The sequence below is a fragment of the Dromaius novaehollandiae genome, chromosome 9, assembly GCF_036370855.1.
Source record: "Dromaius novaehollandiae isolate bDroNov1 chromosome 9, bDroNov1.hap1, whole genome shotgun sequence".
NCBI classification, from domain to species: domain Eukaryota; kingdom Metazoa; phylum Chordata; class Aves; order Casuariiformes; family Dromaiidae; genus Dromaius; species Dromaius novaehollandiae.
Window position 1 is genome coordinate 32,070,145 of NC_088106.1, and position 18,946 is coordinate 32,089,090.

The window sequence follows — 18,946 nt, forward strand, 5'->3', positions numbered from 1 at the left end:
CTTCCCAAAATGGAGCTCACGTACAAAAACACAAGTGATCATTTTAGTTAGCAGTTGCGTGCATCAGGCACAGAACACGTGGGTCGCATTCACAAACCGGAGCACACTGATCAGGATGCCTACAGAGGTGATTTGTAGTCACAAATACAGCTTTGCAAGATCTGCCCTGCAGATCGCAGGGCAAGAGAGGCAGTGCCAGTGTAATACTCTGCTGGTGTTTTAGTACAGGGATAGTTGATGGCATACCAGTATTTTACCTTTGATGTCAGGATAGGCTACGGGCAACCCACAGGAGATCAGTCCACCCCCCTTTCCATGAGGATGCTCGCCCGTGCTCCAGAGTAAGCTTTCGATTTAAGAAATAAAAAGAAGCCCGTGACTGGCAGTAATAAGGGAATCTCTGGAGTGGGAGTGGGGCCTGACCGCTGCCTGGGTTTGCAGACAGCCTGAGCTGTTGGCTCAGAAATACGGATTCACCAAAGCCCAGCAATAGTAGCTGCAGTGCCAGCGCTGGTAACTATATCACTGCTCATCTGGGCATCTCACGGGATGTAAACAAGCATGTTTTGTTGCCTGGCTTGCTAAATAGTATAGGAGTTTGTTACAAAGGGACAGACAACCAGAACTGTAGCAACCTTTGGTGTGCGCGTGTGTTTGTCCTAGCATAGTCAAATGATCCACGAGAACAACCTTCACTTCTGCTTTTCTTCCACATCTCTTGTCCTCTGGTTCTTGGTGTTGCAGTCAGAGGATTTAAAATGTTGAAGAAGGACTTCACTCGTTTGTTTTAAACATAGTATCTCACAGTGTTTCAGCTTGGCCCAAATACCACAGGTACCCTCGTCCTTGAGTCTGCACATCCAGCCTGTCTGCTGGGCACCACAGCTCCACGTAGGAATGCAGACACCCAGTGAAATGCGTGAAGGTCAGGCTGTGCCTCATGACGTCCTGTTCCAGCCCTGCTGCTCTCTGGGACTGCCTCGGCTCAAACTCCCCACCCCAGAAATCAGGGAGAGGCAGGGGATTCACTTCCAGTTCTCACAGGACTTGGAACGGATGAGACTTTGTGCTACTCTGATACAAATCTGACACTATTGTAGCAGTGAGATACCCATCCCTTGCTTGGTCCGAAGCAGAGAAGACTTGCTGGAGTCCATGAACACTTTGCTGAGTCTGGCTTTCTGGAAGCCAAGCTGTGTTTTGGGGGGGTCATGTTCACTCCTCTCAGTTGCTGTGTGAGAAGTGCTCTGTGTCCTCTTCTAAGGAGAGCTAAAGGGATCACTCTCATCTTTGTAGTGACCCATGCAAAAAGGAGCCCGAGGGAGCAGATGCTTTCAGAGCGAGCATGTTGCTGGTTGTATTGCAGTGTATTCTCCTGGCCTTGCGCGGGCTGCCGTTGCAGTGCCGGTGAGCCTGTAACAGCGGGGCAGCCAGCGGGAGCTGGTTTTCAGGAAAGAGCTGATCTTGTAGATGCTGTGGTTTCCCTCCCGCCCCTGAAGCAAATCGTGAGCTTCGTTCTGCAAGGGCAAGGCCTTGGTGAGTGGACTTTGTTCACAAATCTGGTCGAGGCACCCGAGGGTTAATCATTTGTGGATGCGCTCTGTCACGTGTTCGGAGGTGTCAGCTTTGCAGCAATGGAGTCTTCCACCCTTCTCAGAAGCGGCATTAACCGCAATGGTAACGTCTTTTTGACCTCAGCCTTGAGAGCTGGTCTAGTCAGATTAGGATCTGCCCTTCCTTCCCCCTCCCCATGCTCTGAGTTGAAAAACAGCCTTTCAGCACACCCTCTCTGGCTGCGCACGGGAGGAGGACGTGTCTCTCGTGGAGCGGTGCTGCTCTTCCTGGGCTGGACCTGCTTTCCAAGCAGCGTTACTGGAGCTGGAGAGCAACCGCTGCCGCGCAGAGATGCCCGTAGGAGACACAGCTCCGTCTCACCAGCGTTCAGCTGCCTGAGCTCCTGGGAGCTGGTTGTGCCCCTAGCTGGAGCGGGGGAATCAGCCCGGTTCTCCATGGGGATGAGTCTTCTCCTCCCCGGCCGCAGCCAGGCCTGGTGTGGCGGGGAGGGGCAGGAGGTCCGAGAGCCATGCTGGGCCAGCGGTGGCTTTCTGGAGAAGCGGCGCCCGGGGGGCTGAGAGCGACGAGGGGGATTGTGCAAGGCTCTGCGTCCCGAGGGTGGTCCCCGAGGTGCTTCCTTGCTGGTCCCAGGTCCCCGCAGGTGCTCCTGCCGCCGAGGTCGCCAGGACCTGCGTCTCTTTGCTCGGGCAGCACACCGGCCTTCTCCCTCGAGCGTGACCTGGTTTTGTTTGCGGGTGTCTTCCGCCCGACGGTTTCCTGCCGTAGAGGAGGGAGCAAAGGTTGGTTTGACTCATTTCCTGCGCCATCCTCGCGCTGGCTGCTGTGGCGTTGGCTTCGCCGGCGGCACGGTGCCTCCTGGCCGGCTGCCCCGCCACAGGCACGTTCTCTGCAGCGGCGAGCGGAGCAGGAGCAGTCCAGCCCCAGGCACTCGAGAAAGGGAAAGCGATTTGGGGGGAGAAATGTGAAATTCCTCGTTCATCTGCACACCTCCAAAATGGTGAATGCTCACGGTTGTAAGCGTTTGCTTCTGCCCTCCCTCTCCTTTCCTGTTTATTTGCTGCAGGGTGGAATAAAATCAATATTACCTGCAACTGTTTGCCCTCCACTTCCATTTTTCCTTCCCCTGCAAAATCCACAGCCTCCTGTTAGGTTACCGCACATCGTCACCCCTCGCCTGGCCTGGGACATGTGCTCCGGGGCCTGCTTCTGCTTTCGGTTTCCCCAGGAAAAGCCGTGTGTGTTTGCAGGAGAACATTTCCTTTCCCGGGGCCTTGTAGGTGTTCGCTGTCTGGTCACAGGGCAGTGGCTGCACAGCCACTTTGGCAGCTTCGAGGTCAGCTGCTTTAGCAGGGCTGGTTCACCCCAAAACACTCACGGTGGTGCCGTTTGGCTTGAGCTCATGAGCACTGATAGGCAAAGGGGTTTAGGCACATCCATCCCTTTGGCACTTTGGAGGATCTCAGAGCTGCATGTCCAGCAGCCAGGGGAAGAAGTTCCCAAAGATATCTTGCCTCCTCTGGTTGTTGTACTTGTGCTGCGTGATGTGTCATACCGTGAGCTTCAATTTTACACTAGCAGAGTGACGGCCCTCTCCCTTGGCATCCTCCACATGGAGCGATGTATGGCAAGGGGCTTGGGTGAAAAGAAAAGACTTTGAAGTTCGGACAGTTTTCTTTCAAATGAAAAACTCAGCTATTTTGTTTCAAAACCTATCAGAGTTTAACCTCCACGAATTGCACGTTGGCACTTGGGACCTTTCATCAGTGCACTAGTAAGCCAGCCTGGCGGCACTGAGGACGTGGCAACTGTACTGGGTATGGTGGAGTAGTGTCCCCACTCTTCAGCTGCAGAGCAAGCCTGCACCATGTGCCTTCCCACATGCTTACGTGGTCCTCTGTCAGCCTGTGAGCTAGGCAGTACTTTGGGCTCCTGCTCCTGCCAGCCTGAGCAGAGCAGCACATCCCTGTGCACGGGAGCCTTTGAGAAGACCCCAAGCAGAGCCTGTGCAGTGGGGAGGGAAGCAAGTCTGGTTCTGCTTTTCTTGTTGGCAGGGGGGACCTTGTGGATGCAAAGTATAACCTTCCTTGTAGAGATGCATATGGTTCTTGTGCTTCCCGCAGGTAAGGATCTAGGTGACGGCATTGCTTCAAGAACAGGCCACACAAGCTGTGCACTCCCTGTGTGTCCTGGGGTGCTGGGCAGGGTTTACGTGCTTGACTTTGCCTGCAAGGGAGGTGGCATTTTAGCTACGCTGGCAAGAAGCTGAGCTAGTTTGATGCATGATGGTTTCTTCTCCGGCGTGGTCTGGGCTCAGGCTATGCAGGCACCCCAAGTGCCTAAGTGACAGGTGTAAGGTTGGCTTCATTTGCCAGGTTTTTTTAATCTACAGTAGTGTCCTCTCTTTGCAAAGGATAGCATAGGGGTGTCCTGGCAGTTGTATTATCTTGCTGGGAGAGGGTGGGCTTAGCACCCTGACCACCAGCATCGGTTGCTATTGCATTCTGCAGAGACGCAAGTCCACATAAGGAAAGGTTATAAAGGTTTGACTTAACTGAAAATATATCTTTGAAGATCTAGGCCTCTGCTCACGGCGTTGTTGTCATGATGTCCCAAGGATAGTGGAAAAGTGTGGCTTGCTGGTAGGAGTAATATCTTTCATTAGGCCAGCTCTGCCTGAAGGTTGGTATAAAAGGTACCTGCTCTCTGCTATTTCAGTCAAACGAATCTGCAGCTGAAGTGTGAGCCTCGGGGAATTCATGGGGACAGCTACCATCTAGTGCAATGACCTAGCCCAAGAAACAAGGTGGTGGCTTGTGATTCTTTCCCTGCTTTACCCTGCTGGTTTCCAGCTGTCAGCAGGTAAGACCCGACCTGAGAAAGTCTATACTCAAGCCATCTCACAGTCCTTTTCAAAGGCCAGTAATTGACTGGTGCTGTAGCATTATAGCTTCAAATACTTCTAACCATCTTGTACTTCCAAGTGGACCTACCTGTTGTTATCTGGGGGAAGGTGATGCAAAGTTAGGTGCCTGGGGTCTGGGCTTTGCGTGGCCTTTCCCAACAGCTGCAGAGAGCACCAAAATTATTACTAATTCCTCCGTTATCTGCTTTAAGTTTTTGCGAAGGCCAAAGGCAGTTTAGCAGCTGTGCATTTAATCCAAGTGTAAGTCTGAGATGGCTGGGGAGGTGCTGGGGCTACCCGAAGATGTTGGGACGTGCTCGTGTCAGTCGTGGCCGGGCCTCACCAGAGAAGATGGTTTGGGGGTTCATGGAGAGCGAGGTGAACGGTCCCTCCGGGCGGTGGGCAGTGCGTCGCCTTCCTGCCCGCTGTCCCGAAGCAGCGAGGCTCTGGGCACGGCCGATGGGCCCCAGGGCCTTGTTTACGGCTGGACTGCAACTTGACGGCGGCCTAGCTACCGCTAATCCCTCGCCTTTTCAAAGTGGGTCAGTGGGAAATGCGCGTACGCGCCGGGCTGATGGGAGGAGAGGAGGAGGCGTGTGAGGAGAAGTCGGGAGGTGGGAGCGGGGCAGGAGCTGGGTTTCGGTGAGGCTGCTTTTGGGGTCCAGCCCCAGAGGTGTGTTTCCATCTGCCCTCGCTGTGCTACCACGGCTTTGGGCCGCTGCTTTAGGGGCTGTTGCATTCGGGTGTGGGAGGGAGCGTGTGCGAGGAGCATGGCGACTGCCTAGGGTGATTTTTTTTTCTTTTTTAAAATCTACCTCGTTGCAGCATCTCTCAGCTCAGAGGGTCGCGATTAAATCACTTGGCAGCGGGAGAGAGCGGGGGGAACCCGCAGGCTGCGCGGCCGCCCCCCGCCCGGCCCGGCCCGGCCCGGCGCCGCGGCGCCCCCGCGCGGCCGCTGCTGGGGCGGCTCCGGCGGCCGCGCCGCCCTCGGGGCTGTGCCGGGCGCGGCCCCCCCGGCTGACCCCCCCCCCCCGCCCGCTTTCCGCACCTTTTCCCCTCCTCCTCCTCCTCCTCTCCTGCCCACAAGCTGAGCGGTCCCCGCAGGCCGCTTCAGAGGGGCAGGGTTTGGCCCGGGCAGGCAGGAGGACCGGGGTTGCTCTCCTCTGCCCGCTGGCAGCCCTCGCGGGTGTCCGAACGCGCGCCGGAGTCCCCGGGGGCCGCGCGGCTGTGCGGAACGCACTTGGCCCCCGCGGAGGACGGCACCCCGCCTGGTACCGCGCCTCAGCCCCTCAGGAGTCTGGCGAAGGGTGTAAAGTTCGCCAAGGGCCGATGGCAAATCAATGTGCTTGAGGTAAAACCTCCCCCAAATAAAAAGTCCAGCTTTCGGAAGTAGCCCTACCTGGTCCATGTAGCTGGGATCTTCTGGACGGAACCAGCGTGCAGCTCGCAAGCCAGCTTTCTTCCAAGAGACAATGTGATTGAAAGAGTTGGGAAGAGTTTCCCCCAAGTGAACAGTGCCTTTATTATCTATGACTTGTATCTCAAGCCCACTTGGTCTGATTCATCCCAAAGGCTCCCAGAAATTCCCCGCAGGTCATGGATCACATGCAGAAGCCAGAGAAATCTGAAGACGTTTTAGGCAAACTGGCTGGTGGGGCAGCAACTGGGAATCACGCTGGCAGCTGCAGCCCCTCTCCGGGCCTCGCTTGTGAGGTACCTACTGCTGCTCAGCGCAGCGTGCAGTCAACTGCGTCGCGGAGGCAGCAGGCCGAACGGCACGGCCGCGGGCTTGGGGGGCAGGCACCTGCCCTCGGGGGGCTGGGTTGGTGAGGCCACCCCTTGCCGAGGCACCCACCGGTGGGTGGCACCTAGCAGAGCGAGGGGCCGACCCGCGCGCTGGTGTCCTCCCGTAACAGCAGAGCCGGGAGCTGGGCCGGCCGGCTTGCCGAAGGCCATGGGTCAGGGCTGGCCCTCCGCATGTCCCAGCCGCGGCCTGGGCCGGTGCTCATTCACTCGCCAGCCGGCGCCCGCCGTGCTGCGGGGCCGAGGCAGCCAGCGCGGGAGGCACCACGCCGGATTCGAGGAAGGGAAGCGTTCCCATCTCTCCGTCTGGGAACAGAAGATGGTGTCTTGTTTGCTTTGCGTTTCCCAGCGTGGCCCACGTCCAGCAGCATCACGTGCAGCTGTGTTTGGAGAAAGCTATTTTTAGGTTACTTGACTTTTCTTCTTTCACTCCATTGTCTCTCCCTCTTCCTCCTCTTTTTTTTTCCCCCATTTCCCCCCCTACACCCCTTCTCCTGCTTCCTTCTCCTCTCAGCCCTGGCTTTTCCTTCTGCTCTTAGCCAGCCCTTGTGAGGCAGAGGGCCTCCCGCAGCTGCCTGCATGCCAGCACCGTGTCCCGCTGTGCCACCTTCAGTGTCCTGGCCACATCCCCCCTCTGATGCAGGGGTGTAACTGCCCAGCCATGATCCGGTCCCCTTGGGAGCTGAGCGCTCAGCGCTGCCCGGGATTAGACCTGTACGCCTTAAAATAGTCCATCTGGAAAATTTAAGTGGGTTTTAAAAATGAAACGCTTCATGGTTTTTTCAAAGCGGGCCCTGCAGAGCATTTCCATCGCAAGTGGAGGTGCGGAGTCAGCAGGATGCTGATGACAAGCAGGGGAGGCAATCTGCACAGGACTGCCATTGCCACAGTCTCGGTGGGCCACTCCCTCCTCACGCCCTGCCTCCAGGCTGGTAGAAAACTGTGTGCAGTGAAGGAAGGGCCTCTATTTTTTGCAGATTTTTTTTTATTATTATTAATTTTAATTCTTCCTCATCAAGGTGAAACCAGGAGGAAACTCTTTTGCATGCAGGTCCGTTTCTCTTTATTTATGCCTTCAGCCCTCGTTCTTCTTGTGATATCGAGGTCTTGCTGTGTCCACACAGGACGTGCTGCTGTTGCCCGGTGTGAAGGGCATTACCTGTTGAGCAAGGACTAGCTCAGCACAAGTCTCTCTCGGTCGTCTCTGTTGAAACTCTAAGAGATCACAGGGATGCTGACTTCTCCCCTGCAGCTTCTGATCCCCAGAGAGAAGCCCGCTAAGCCATATCCCCTTTCTCTGGGGGAGCTGCTTGGGGATAGGATATTTTCTCCAAAGAAGAGAATAGCCTTGGAGAGGCTTCACAAGGATATTACAGGTGCGTGTCCAATCCTGTAGTCCATGGTGGTGGCTGTGGTCAGGAGGAGTCTGCGCTCTCTGGAGGAGAGGCGTTTACTAATGTTGAAGAGGAGAGTCGTTTTCTTTAGCTCTGACTTTGCTTTTTTGTAGTGACAAATTTCTTGTGAATGGAAGAACTGTCCCTACAGAGAAACGCATGGCACAGAGGGAAAGTTGCTAACCAAGCATGAAGCCAGCTAACTCATTCGCTACGGTGGGGAGATGACAGTTTAAAAATTACAGCTGTAAACAGAATCTCCAGAGGACCATGAGGGAGATGGGGAGGAGCACAGAGGCTAAGACGTGGGAACTGCTTGTAATATCCATGCAGGATTTTTACTGAATAGCAAGTCCTTGTTCAGATGTGAGCATAGGTTTTGTTGTCCATGGCTGATTAGATTGCTTACCATGCCTGTTCAATTAATTTGTTGCCCATGCTCTGTAATCATACTTGTTTGCCATCTTCTGGCTTCAATTTACCTGAGCTAAACCTGTCAGGTGGAAGCAAGGGCAAGACTTTCTGGTTTTTGTCACCTTTTCTTGTTTCACTGCTGGCAGCAGTTCTTTTAAATTCAGTAGGGATAAACCCCATGAAACCTTCGCCCTGTGACTCCCGGTTCAGATATGGTTGTTACTGATATTCAGAAGACACTAAGGCGATGAGCCAGGATGATGTTCCTTAGCAGAGAGCTCTCTGAGTCAAAGAAGAACCATACTTTAGTGAAAAATAGTTCTCTGATGGTTTCCTCTTTGCTTCTCTTTCATTTCCTTGGTGGTCACTCCTTCACAAGATGGGAGAATGGTAGCCAGGAGACCCTGATCTTCCTTCTTGTTCTTTGTGTGCCGCAGCAGAGACTGCAGAGATCTCTTTTTGTCTGAGCACAAATGCTTTGCAGGCTGATGGCCATAGCGCAGGTGTTTGAAGCACAGACCAGGAGTAGCTGTTTCTCTCTCTGGGCACTGTGAGTATCCATGGAGCAGAGAGACTGAGAGGGAGCCGTGACCAGCCTCACAGGAGGGGAGGATCTGCCGTGACACACCAGGAGTCTTTAGGCCATTTGGTGGTTGAAGCTGCTTTGGTTGACACTAGTCCTTTTATTTTGGGCTGTGGCAGTCTTCATAAGACATCAGTAACGTCGCTAGGCTGTCCTGCTTCTCTCTCCTGCATTTCCAGGGTCCGAAGCTGCTTCAGAAGAGTGAGTAGGTGTCATCACTCACTCTCATCTCTCAGAGCTGTGCCCAGCCATGCTTCTCCTGCCCTGCATGCTCTGAGTCACTTCTTCATGGGCTCAGTGTGTTGCACCCACCCTTACTGTAGTATGGAACAGCTGCGAGTGGCCTCACAGCTTCCAGCTCCCTTCATCTGTTGACTAGGTGCCATCCCCAGGGCTACCCAAGCCCACCTCACATCTGTCCTTTGGCAGCCTGCGGAGCAGCGTGACAGGCAGTGTGGTGGCTCTGCACCCTGTGTGCAGACTTGGCTTCCCCCCGGCAGTGTGAGCCCCACTGGGGACACTGGAGATGGGGTGATAAGGGGGTGGGAGATGGATCTGCGGCCCCTCCTATCCCGGTGAGGAGGCACCTGCAGCCACCCCATCTGCGTCACTCAGCGGGCAGTCCAAGGGAAGAGGGATGTGTCCTGGGAGCGGGGACCAACAGCGACAGAGAGCTGGGGAGGCAGAGCTGGCACTTCTGGCAGCAGAGCACCAATGCCGTTGCCAGACCTCCATCCTTGAAGCAGAAACTCGGGGTACAAGTGCGTGGACACCTTTCCGGGGCAGCGCAAGAGCCCTCAGCACCAGCCCCTTGTGCTCACCCAACTGCCTGCGTACGCAACCATTAACGTAGCTGCCACTGGTAGCTTTAACATAGCAGCACACATGCAGATGAGCCACAAGAGCTCATGCTGGAAGTTTACACCATAACTTTCCCTTTGCAATAAGAAGGTCCTGGGCCAGGAAATGCCCTGAAAGGTGCAGAGCTGAGAGTGGGGCAAACAGCACCCTCCATTTCCCGGTTCCTCTGGTAGGAGCCCTTTATGTCCAGCTCCAGGCACTGATGTCTCTGTCGTCCTGAAATGCCCGGTATTGGGCTGAGCTCCGAATGGCAGCTGTTGCATGGTGATGTGTTTCACTCCACATGGATTAATTTTAGGCTAAGAGGGCACTTAATCTTGGTGCATCGGGAAGATGAATGACTGAGGGATGTGTTGCTCTCCCAATACTGCTGCAGACACCACCACTTCTCGGGAACGGCTGTGAGGAGCCTGCTGCCATCCCAGCTGACAGCTTCCAGGTTTCAAGGCAGAGAAGTGCCTCGAAACATGAAATTAGGCTTTTGTTTGAGCACTGTTATTTTGTTGAGCAAGTGATTACTTAGCAGGCGGGAGCTGCGGATTTTCTCTTTCCCGTGTAGCCTGCATCTTAAGAAATGGCCTATGCCTTCCTTCCTTCCTTTGTTTGGAGCCTGCATTTTTCTGTCATGTGGCTGGTGGGCTTCAGTGCTGTGTGGGGGTCAGACACCCCAGACCTCTGCGAAGGTGAACTCATATTCTCCAGCATCCATGGAGCTAGTGCTAGGCCCCTAATTCCTATTTAAAAATGTAGATGGGTGCCTGATTCTGGATGTCCCGCACGATTAAATCAGAAAAAGGAAGGCACATGGCTAACAGAGGAATCGTGGCTGTAGAGGCAAATGGATTCTGTTTAGAGAGCACAAGGACCTCCAGCTTGCTGGGTGGAGAGCTCTCCTGTTGCTGTGGTTGCTCTGGGTCTTCAGGAAAAACAGGCTTTTTTTTTCTGTTTTTCACTTTGCCCCAGATTTCATCCTGGTCCCCTGTGTCTGTCCTGAAGTGCTTCAAAAGTGCTCGTCCTTATGAAAAAAGGGCTTGTTGAAAGTGTTGATGAACGTCTGAACGTCTGAAATTGCCTGAGAACCTAGTGCTCTTTTCTGTCTGCAGAAATGGCTGGTTTGAGCTGTTGGGGGGCCTTCCTGAAGGCGTATTGTTAGCAGAGCACAGGGACTTTGGGTGTACCTGTGGAAAAAGCAAATGCAGGGACTACCTGCAATCAGCCTCAGAGTTCAGGCCTAAATTTGGTCTTTCAGTCTCGTATCACTTGCTCTGGAGGAAGGTTTGTAATCCCAGCGGTTTGATCTTTCCAGTTGAAGGATTGAGACCAATAACAATATCAGTGATGCCTCAGAAGTGATCCGTAAGTGATGTGTCACCCGAGGACCCTCACTCCCTGTCATATCACTGTGCAGAAGGATGGGGCCATTCCAACTGTCTTCTCCTTGACTGACATTGTGTTCCAGCATCTGTTTTTTATGCAGCCGGGACACCAACTCAGTCCTTCTTTGGACTTCCGTTTCATCACGGAGGAATGAATCTCACCAGTCCCCTTTCACAAACAGGTGTGTGCAGAGGTGGTTTCTCATGCCTCAGAACGAGCATGCAAAACAGTTTTCCCAGCACAACCAACTCTGAGCAGGGTTAATTCCCAGCAAGGTTTAATGAAACGTTTGAAACCAGAAATGCGTTTCTCCTTTTGACTGCCAACCTGCAGAACATGCAAGTGTCCCTTAGTTGTGCTGCAGCATTATTGGGATCCTTTCCAAAGAATCAGCCACTGAGTGTTATCAGCTCATGTAGTTGGTTTTATTGTTTCTTTGTTTTGTGAACTGGAGGCAAGATGTGGTTTTCTTTTATATGCTACATTTTCAACTGTCTCATTTTCCAGCTGTTAAAGACAGCTGACCACTGATGAAATATGGCTATATGGTTTTCTTAAGAAGCACCACCGTGGCTCTCAGGGGTGCTGGCTGTAGTCTGCAGGACAGCAGAGCTCCCAGAAGTCACAGACAGCAGCAAGTAGAGGTCTGTGCACAGGCTGTAGCGACTCTCAAACATTTTTTAAGTGTGTGTGTTGCTCGTGGCTTGCTAATGGCTGGCGGTATGGAAGGGAGGCTAAATCGGTGATTTCTCACAGCAATCGAGTTGTTTAGACACTCTACGCTCTTGAGAACGGTCCTGCATGAGCTGCTGGATCACCTGCCCCTGCAAACACAGGCTCTTCCAGTTTCCCTGCCTTTGACGGGTGCTCGGCAGTAACGTCTCGCGGAGCAGGGTTCCTGGTGTCGTCACGTTGCCTGTCACCAGGACACTTTGAGACAGAGTGTTGCCCTACCCTTGCGATGCAGCCAGCAACTCTGTCCTAGCGGGCTGGTTGGTAATGACTGTCACCAGCTGTCTGTCATCAGTCCTCACTTTTTGTTGTTTCAGTCTGAACTCTGAAAACAGCTGGGCTCCGTCCTGGACCCGAGGGCCAAGGGCAGCATGCCACAGCAGGTGCCCAAGCTTTAGGAAAGGAGCGGTTGGCCCTGGGACGGTTCAGGCAGCCAGGGCGAAGAGTTTTGGTGAGAACGACCTAGTCACAGCTCTGGGTTGCTGGCGATCCTCCGCATCCCCAGTGGCTGGTTTAATATAAGCCCGTACCGTGCTCCCCATCGAGGCAGGGCAGGCCCAACGCTGTGTTGGGTCAGGAGCAGGGCAGCTTGAGGGAGGCTGTTCTCCCCTGTGCTCAGCGCTGGGGATGCCACACCTGGATCCCGGATCCAGTTTCGGGCCCCAGCTGCAGGAAGGAGCTGCAGAAATTGGAGACGGGCTGCAGAGGGCTGCTGAGACGAGCCGGGGTCAGGGCTCAGGGTCCTCATGACAAGACAGTTCCTGGGCCGCTTTGACCGGCAAAGCAGAGGCAGAAGGTTGGGGCTTGGGAGGCCGAGGCTGGGTGTGAGGAGCAGCTCCTTCCCCAGGAGGGTGGTGCAGCCCGGGGACAGGTCCCCAGAGAGGGTGATCTCCCTCGCTGTGGCTTTTGGGGACTCACAAAGTCCCTGCAAAGGCAGGGCTGCCGTGAGCTGGCGCTGGGGACAGTCCTGCCCTGTGGGAGTGGCTGGCCGGGAGCCCCCCGAGGCCCCTCTACCAGCACTGCTGGGGGGCTGTGATTCATATGCTGCTCATTTTTTCCCAACGGATATTGAAGCTGTTGTTGCTATCATTTTTTTTTTGTTGTTGTTATTTCAAACTTTGCCTCCCTTTTTATTCTAAGCTAAATTCCTGGTTGATTTGCTGTTAGGGGCTGGCAATAAGTGGACCAAAGAAAGCTCCTCTTTCCTTCAGGTACAGTCTACCTTTTCCTACAGTCTTTAATTCACTAGTTAGCTTCTGCGCCTGCAGGGAGGAGAACTGGCTGTTCCCTTCAGCCCCGTGGGCAGCTGCAGGATTGCCTTTGCACACAACGGATTCGCTCTTCCTGTAGCTGGTATGAATTCCTCCTTGAGCTCATCTTCCTTTCTGCTGCTTTATTGAATCTGGCACAAGAAACTCCAGAAGGAAGGACAAACTTTTACAAAAACAGTGATACTTCCAGCTGCTGATCCATGCGCGAAAACCAGGCATGTGTGTGTGCGAGGAAGTGGTTTGGCATGAAAACTAGTCTCTGCCATTGAGAGAGGTGGTCTCACTCTGACCTTTGCAACTGCCACTGCTCCCACTGCTTCTTGCATCAGATTTAGTGGTCATGCGGCTGCAAAGTAGGTCAACTTCATGAGCTGATCTTGTCAGAAAACAGCAAAAAAAGAAAAGATAATGCTCCATTGAGTGCACCAGCCCTGGTTCTGGTGCACCATGAAGCCAGCAGACACCACCTCATGAGTGCTGGGGTATCCAAAGATGAGAGTATTAGGGCTGGACCAGATGAGAATATAGGACATGGTTTAGTTGGAGCTAATTGATTACGAGCAGGATTGTGAATGCAGATCTAGGTGCTGGCTCTCAAGCCTTCCCACACGTAAAGGTACCTCTTTGGTGCTCAGAAACCCCAAATCCCATTGTGCGCCAAAGGCTCCCCTGGGGAGCAGCCTGCAGTGATCTGCGGTACAGATCTACCCCCCCACTGTGTGTGCTGGAAGCCAGCCATGGAGTGACCATCTATACCCTGTCTCCAGCCTTGGAGCCTCCCGGTTGGGGAACACCTCTGACTTTGCATCTGATTTCTGGATCACGTAGTGGGACAGTGAATGAGTTGATGGCTTGTCTGGGTCCTCCATGGACTTGGCTCTAGTCACTACTGCCCAGGCACCTCTTCCTGCAGTGAGGCTGGGGAGGCATTTGGGGGCCATTCCCTCTTAAGAAGCTTTGCAATGCTTGCTGTGCTCCCGTGCCCCAAGGCCACACCATGGCCAAGCTGGGTATGGTAGCCATGTTCAAGGGCAGGCCTCAGGGCAAGTGGATATAGGGTCTGGCTGCACGTTTCCCCATCGAAAGCAGGCAGGTCTTGCTAGGAACTGAACAGCAATGCACACCTTTGGGGTCTGTAAAACATAGCCACCTCCCCTGAGTAGGAGTGGGCCCAAGACCCCTGTTGCTGTGTTGATCTCAGAGATGGGGTAGAAAGCAGGGCCACTGAGCGGTGGGACTCAGGTGTCTGGGCACGGTGTCCCCCGCCAACCCAGGACAGGCAAGGCTCTCCTGGCTCGTGGGCTAAGGGCAGGCCCTTGCAACTAGCCCGGGACTGGGGGCAGTATGATCGGGTGTGTGCATGTGTGCGGGGACCCCGTGATCCCGGCTGTACTTGTGTGACTGTGTGCTGTGAATCTGGAGGTTTGCATTTTGAGAGGTTTCCTAGGAAACACAGAACAGCAGCCAGGATGGGAAGGGATTTCTCCTGAGGCAGGTTCAGCCCCAGTGGGAAGTGGCCGGTTGAGAGCTAAGAGAAATGGCTTTCCCTGGGTCTCGGAGCTCCTTCATAAAAGACCACTTTTGCTCAGCCCTGGGCTCTCTGTGGGTCTGGGAAGCCGGGTGTTTTTGCAAGCTCTCACCAGCTGGCATCTGGTTTCCCAAAAGCATTTGGGAATTGCTGCCCTGCTGTTGCAACGTGCGGCGTGTGCATTCCTTCAGATCATAACCTGGGGCTTTGTCTTTGCAGGAGCAGAAAGATCCAGATCCGGAATATTCCCCCCCACCTGCAGTGGGAGGTAAGAAGCACTGCGCTCCCCTTCTGTCTCCCCTCCAGAGGCAAGGGGATTTTAAAAGCACCCCCATTTATTTCCTCCTGCCCCGTTCTTACCCAAGCAGTGGTAGCTGAGCTGCCCAGAGTGTGTGATCAGCATTTATCTTCCCAGTAACCCAGGGCGGGAGGCAGAGAGTTACCTGTAGTGCAAAGGGGAAGTCTTCTGCCTGCTTGTGGCTCCCAGGGTCCCAGGGCTGTGACTTTCATCACTGTGAGGCTATAAGATGAGCAAGGCAGAGAGGAGATCAGCTGCCTTAATGCATGGGCTGTGAACCAGATTGAAGTGAGAATCACAGAATAGGTAAGTCCTCCTGATAACAAGACAACTGAAAAGTCAGACCAGCAAATACCAGCTGCAGGGCACTCTGGTGCAACACTGGGAGTGGGTCTTCTGTCCGAGTCTGGCTTCCTGGTCATCGGCCCCTCTCAGGTGCATCGGATATGCCCCGGCGTGGGGAAGAAGGAGCTCTTTGAGATGAGTGTATTTGCTCAGCCTTAGAGATGGTGGCTGCGTTGTCCTGAGAGTGGTTTCCAATTCTGATGCCTGCTATTAGGAAGATCAGCAGAGAGACTCAGCTCTGTAGTTCCTTTGGTGCCAGTCCTGCTTGTGCTAAGAAAGCCATCTCTTTCTTAGGATGCTGCTTTGCCAACTCTGAAAATAGTCTGACCACTAAGAATGCAAATCCCATGTGTTTTCAGTGCCCTTTGCAGAAACTGGGCTTGCTGCCTGTTCGTGCATTGGGGGGGGCAGTACTCTTTCTAATAAGTCTTAAAGTGCCTTTAGTACATCTGTCACAACAGCTGGGTATTGAAATCCAGCAGAAGCAGGCCAGGGAGCCCGTTGCCTATTGCAGGTCAGTTCTTCATCCTGGGTGAAGCGGGGTGTGAGCGTGGCTCTCCCTCTGCCCCCTCCTTGCCAAGGTTGGCTGAGGACAGCAGGAGAGCACCCGCTTGCCCAGCAGCCTCTCCTGCCTGCTTCACCTGCGTTGTCTGCTGCTTTGTCTCCCAGGTGCTGGATGGCCTATTAGCTCAGTATGGGACTGTGGACAATGTAGAACAAGGTAAGACAGTCTAGCACGGGTCCTCATCTGTGCGAAAATCCCAGCACCTCTCCCCAGCTCTGCATCCCCTCTGCAGGAGAAAAAAACACTCTTTTCAGGACCTAATAGGGTGAAATTTGCTGTGCCCAGTAATTTGGAACTGGGCTAAACCCTGCTGACACACGTTCCTAACCTCTGCTGGCAGCACAGGGCAGAGGCAGGACCATCTGTCTGGTGGCAAGATGACTTGGGCCATGAGTCCTCCAGCCTCCAGTGCTTCTGCTGGCTTGGCTTCTCCTGGTTGCCAGGCACGTGCCCTCGTCTCTGTGAAGGGCACGCGGTTTGCGATGACACAAGCTGGCCGCACGCTGCTTGAGCAGGGCACAGGAGGGGGTTTTTGCCAGAGCACATCAGGAGGCCCTGGGCTGCCTGCACAGAACACCAGGTGCCCAGAGCCTGTCCCACGTGTCCCTGAACTGTCAGGCATGTGGCTGCCCGTACTGCACAGGCACGGGGCCAGTCTGGGACTGTGCAACAGTTTGTTTTTCTGCTGACAGCACTTGGCATTAATCCTCTCATGAAAATGAAATGTGTGTTATTTTTTGGGACCAGCCTCTGCCATCGTATCAGCTCGCTTAGGGCAGCAGTGCCAGTTCTGTCCAGCTGTGACATGCATTCTCCTGGCTCTCACCCCTCACCCCTGGTAAGGCTGGCAAGGCCTGGCCTTGCAGCCTTGCAGACAAATGCCGTAGCCTTCGTAGACAAACCCTGGATGCTGGAACCAGCCTGGGACAGTTGCAGATCCTTAGCGAGGCCTCTGCACCAGCACCTGTGTGCACATCCCCAGCTGGATCTGGGGTGTCAGAGTTAGCAAGGCCACAGTCTGCACATAGAAGAATGTGTTTTTGCTGCTGGATCTTTTTCAGGGCAGTCACATGCAGAATATTTTGAGTGTATTTTTGAAAAGATGTTTCCTGGCCCTAACAGACATGAAATGCTCTTGCTGAGCCACACAGGGCTCAGCAGTCAGTTTTAAGACAGGAGTGAGACACTGGAAGCAATTTCCAGCCCCACACCAGGAAGATGCTCAGAAAAAAAATGTATGACAAAAGGCCCCGAGACATGGTGTGCACCTCAAGGAAGCCACATTCAAACCTGCTGGTCTCTCCTCCAGCCCTTCAGGACCAGGTACTCCAGCTGAACATGTCGAACTTCCCTTGGTCAGCTGGATGCCTGAAGCCCAGGTAGCTTTAGATGGCATCTGTGTGCAAACCGTTCTTTTTCTGAGCAGCACGGCTTCCCGCGGTCTGAAAGGCCTCTGCTGTCGGCAGAGGCACCTTTCTCCACCAAGGATGGTGGTGGCAGTGTCAGGAGCAGAGTCTGTTCTCCGCAGTCTGTGCTCTAGAGCCTGCTCTCGAGGATACTCTTGCTGTTCAAAAGTGACACCCTGAGCCCGCAGTGCCTTTCCTGTGGTTGCTGTCCGGCCACAGTGCAATTCTCCCCCCTGGAGCTATGAAATGCAGCCAAGGCTGGGCTGGTCAGTAAAGCGAGGCGTCCCACTGTTGATTTATCTCCTGTGGATCAGTCCTGTTGCACAGAGGGAAGTGGAAAGGCAGGGGAAACCCTAAGAGCACAGGACACGCAGGAAAAATGTTGCTGCCCGGTGCTGGCTTGGCTTGGCTGAGTAGGACAGCCAGCACCAGCTAAACCCAGTGTCCAACCACACAGCACAGACTGTTAGGAACATGGCTTTTCTAGAGAAGCTGTGAGAGAGAGACCTAAGTAGTCATCTGCTTGCTGCTCAGACTAAAGGACCTTGAGTTGCCAAGATCTCCATCTTAAACCAGCAAAGGGCATCTCCTCTGCTTATCCAGCTACATCCTTGTTCTCGGGGAAAAAATACAGCAGCGCTGTCTGGGATCCCTCCTCACTCTGTGTATGGTGCATCTCGGAGGCACCAGCCCAGGCTCACAGGGTTGCCTAGCAAGTTGTTTCGGGACCAGAGTAGCTCACAGGCAATCGGGAAGGTAAAACTGTGCTTCCTCACACATACAAGTGTCTAAGGAGAGACATGTGGCTCCAAAATATTCCCAGATGGGCATGATGATTTAAGCTGACCTTAGCAGAATTGGGTCCCATGTGAGTTTTAGCTATGCCCAGCTGTGCCCCCCAACACCTGAGATCAGCTCTTCTGCCTCAGGGCACAGCTGCTTTTTCAGTCCGTGGAGAGGGACTGCGGCTGGCTGAGCAGAGCAGAGCGAAAGGCACCAGACGATTGGGAGTCTGGCAGAGTGGAGCGTAGTAACTTTAAGACACTCGTGCTTTACTCGCCCACGGACCTGGGCTTGGGTTAAAAAATCTCTGAGGAGTTTGCAAATGAAACGGATCTGATTCATTGTCTTGTTTAACGATGCCTGTTGCTGCCCAGGCCACAGTTATGGGGGGGGGGGGGGGGAGGAGGTAATCACGCTGGCCATCTGGACAAGCTCCATGTGCAAGTTCACCCGCTACGCGGTGGCCAGGGCCAGCCGGGATGAGAGAATCATGCTCCAGCTCTCAACTCCTGCATTGCAATCAGCTGACGTACCAAGGGGGGCCAACAACGGAGAGGAAGGCCCTCTTCTTACATGAGCTAACACACCCTGTGTTGCTTTTCCCTCAGTCAACACAGACACAGAAACAGCAGTTGTCAACGTAACATATGCAACTAAAGAAGAAGCAAAAGTGTAAGTGGCTTTTGTTTTGTTTTACTTTTATTCTCTCTCTCTCTCTTTCTCTCTCTCTCTCCCTTGGGAATGTTTACAGGTTTGCCAAATCAGGTGGCAGCCACTTTTTCTTGTGCTCCACAGAACTGGCGAGGGCTGGTTTCCCTCCATATAAAGAGGCCAGATGTTGTCTGTGATGCTGTGATATTCTCCGTAGAAGGTTGCAGCCCCTCGGTGTTGAGGGAGAGTAGACCCTAGATGATCCAAGCCCCGACCAGCCCTGTCGGCAACTCCACCTGCTACAGACCTTCCAGATGGGACAAATTTGCCGACAACCACCCTAACTTTTCCCTTTCCCAATGAAGTCTAGGTATTTTCCTCCAGCCATTTTTCTGAACAGCACCATTCTCTGTTTATTTTTTTTCTTCTCTGTAGGCCTCATGGGCTTGTTTCTAAGA

At 53.8% G+C, this 18,946-nt stretch overlaps 1 protein-coding gene across 2 annotated transcripts in view; it reads left to right on the forward strand.

The window, feature by feature from the left end:
• The window catches only part of IGF2BP2 (insulin like growth factor 2 mRNA binding protein 2), a 72,063-nt gene that overhangs the window by 26,012 nt on the left and 27,105 nt on the right, over positions 1 to 18,946 (forward strand). For both annotated transcript variants that reach the window (XM_064517145.1, XM_064517146.1), the window contains exons 3-5: positions 14,660 to 14,708; positions 15,753 to 15,804; positions 18,446 to 18,509. In XM_064517145.1, the coding sequence (XP_064373215.1) occupies positions 14,660 to 14,708; positions 15,753 to 15,804; positions 18,446 to 18,509 (165 nt within the window). The remainder of the gene's footprint in view (positions 1 to 14,659; positions 14,709 to 15,752; positions 15,805 to 18,445; positions 18,510 to 18,946) is intronic.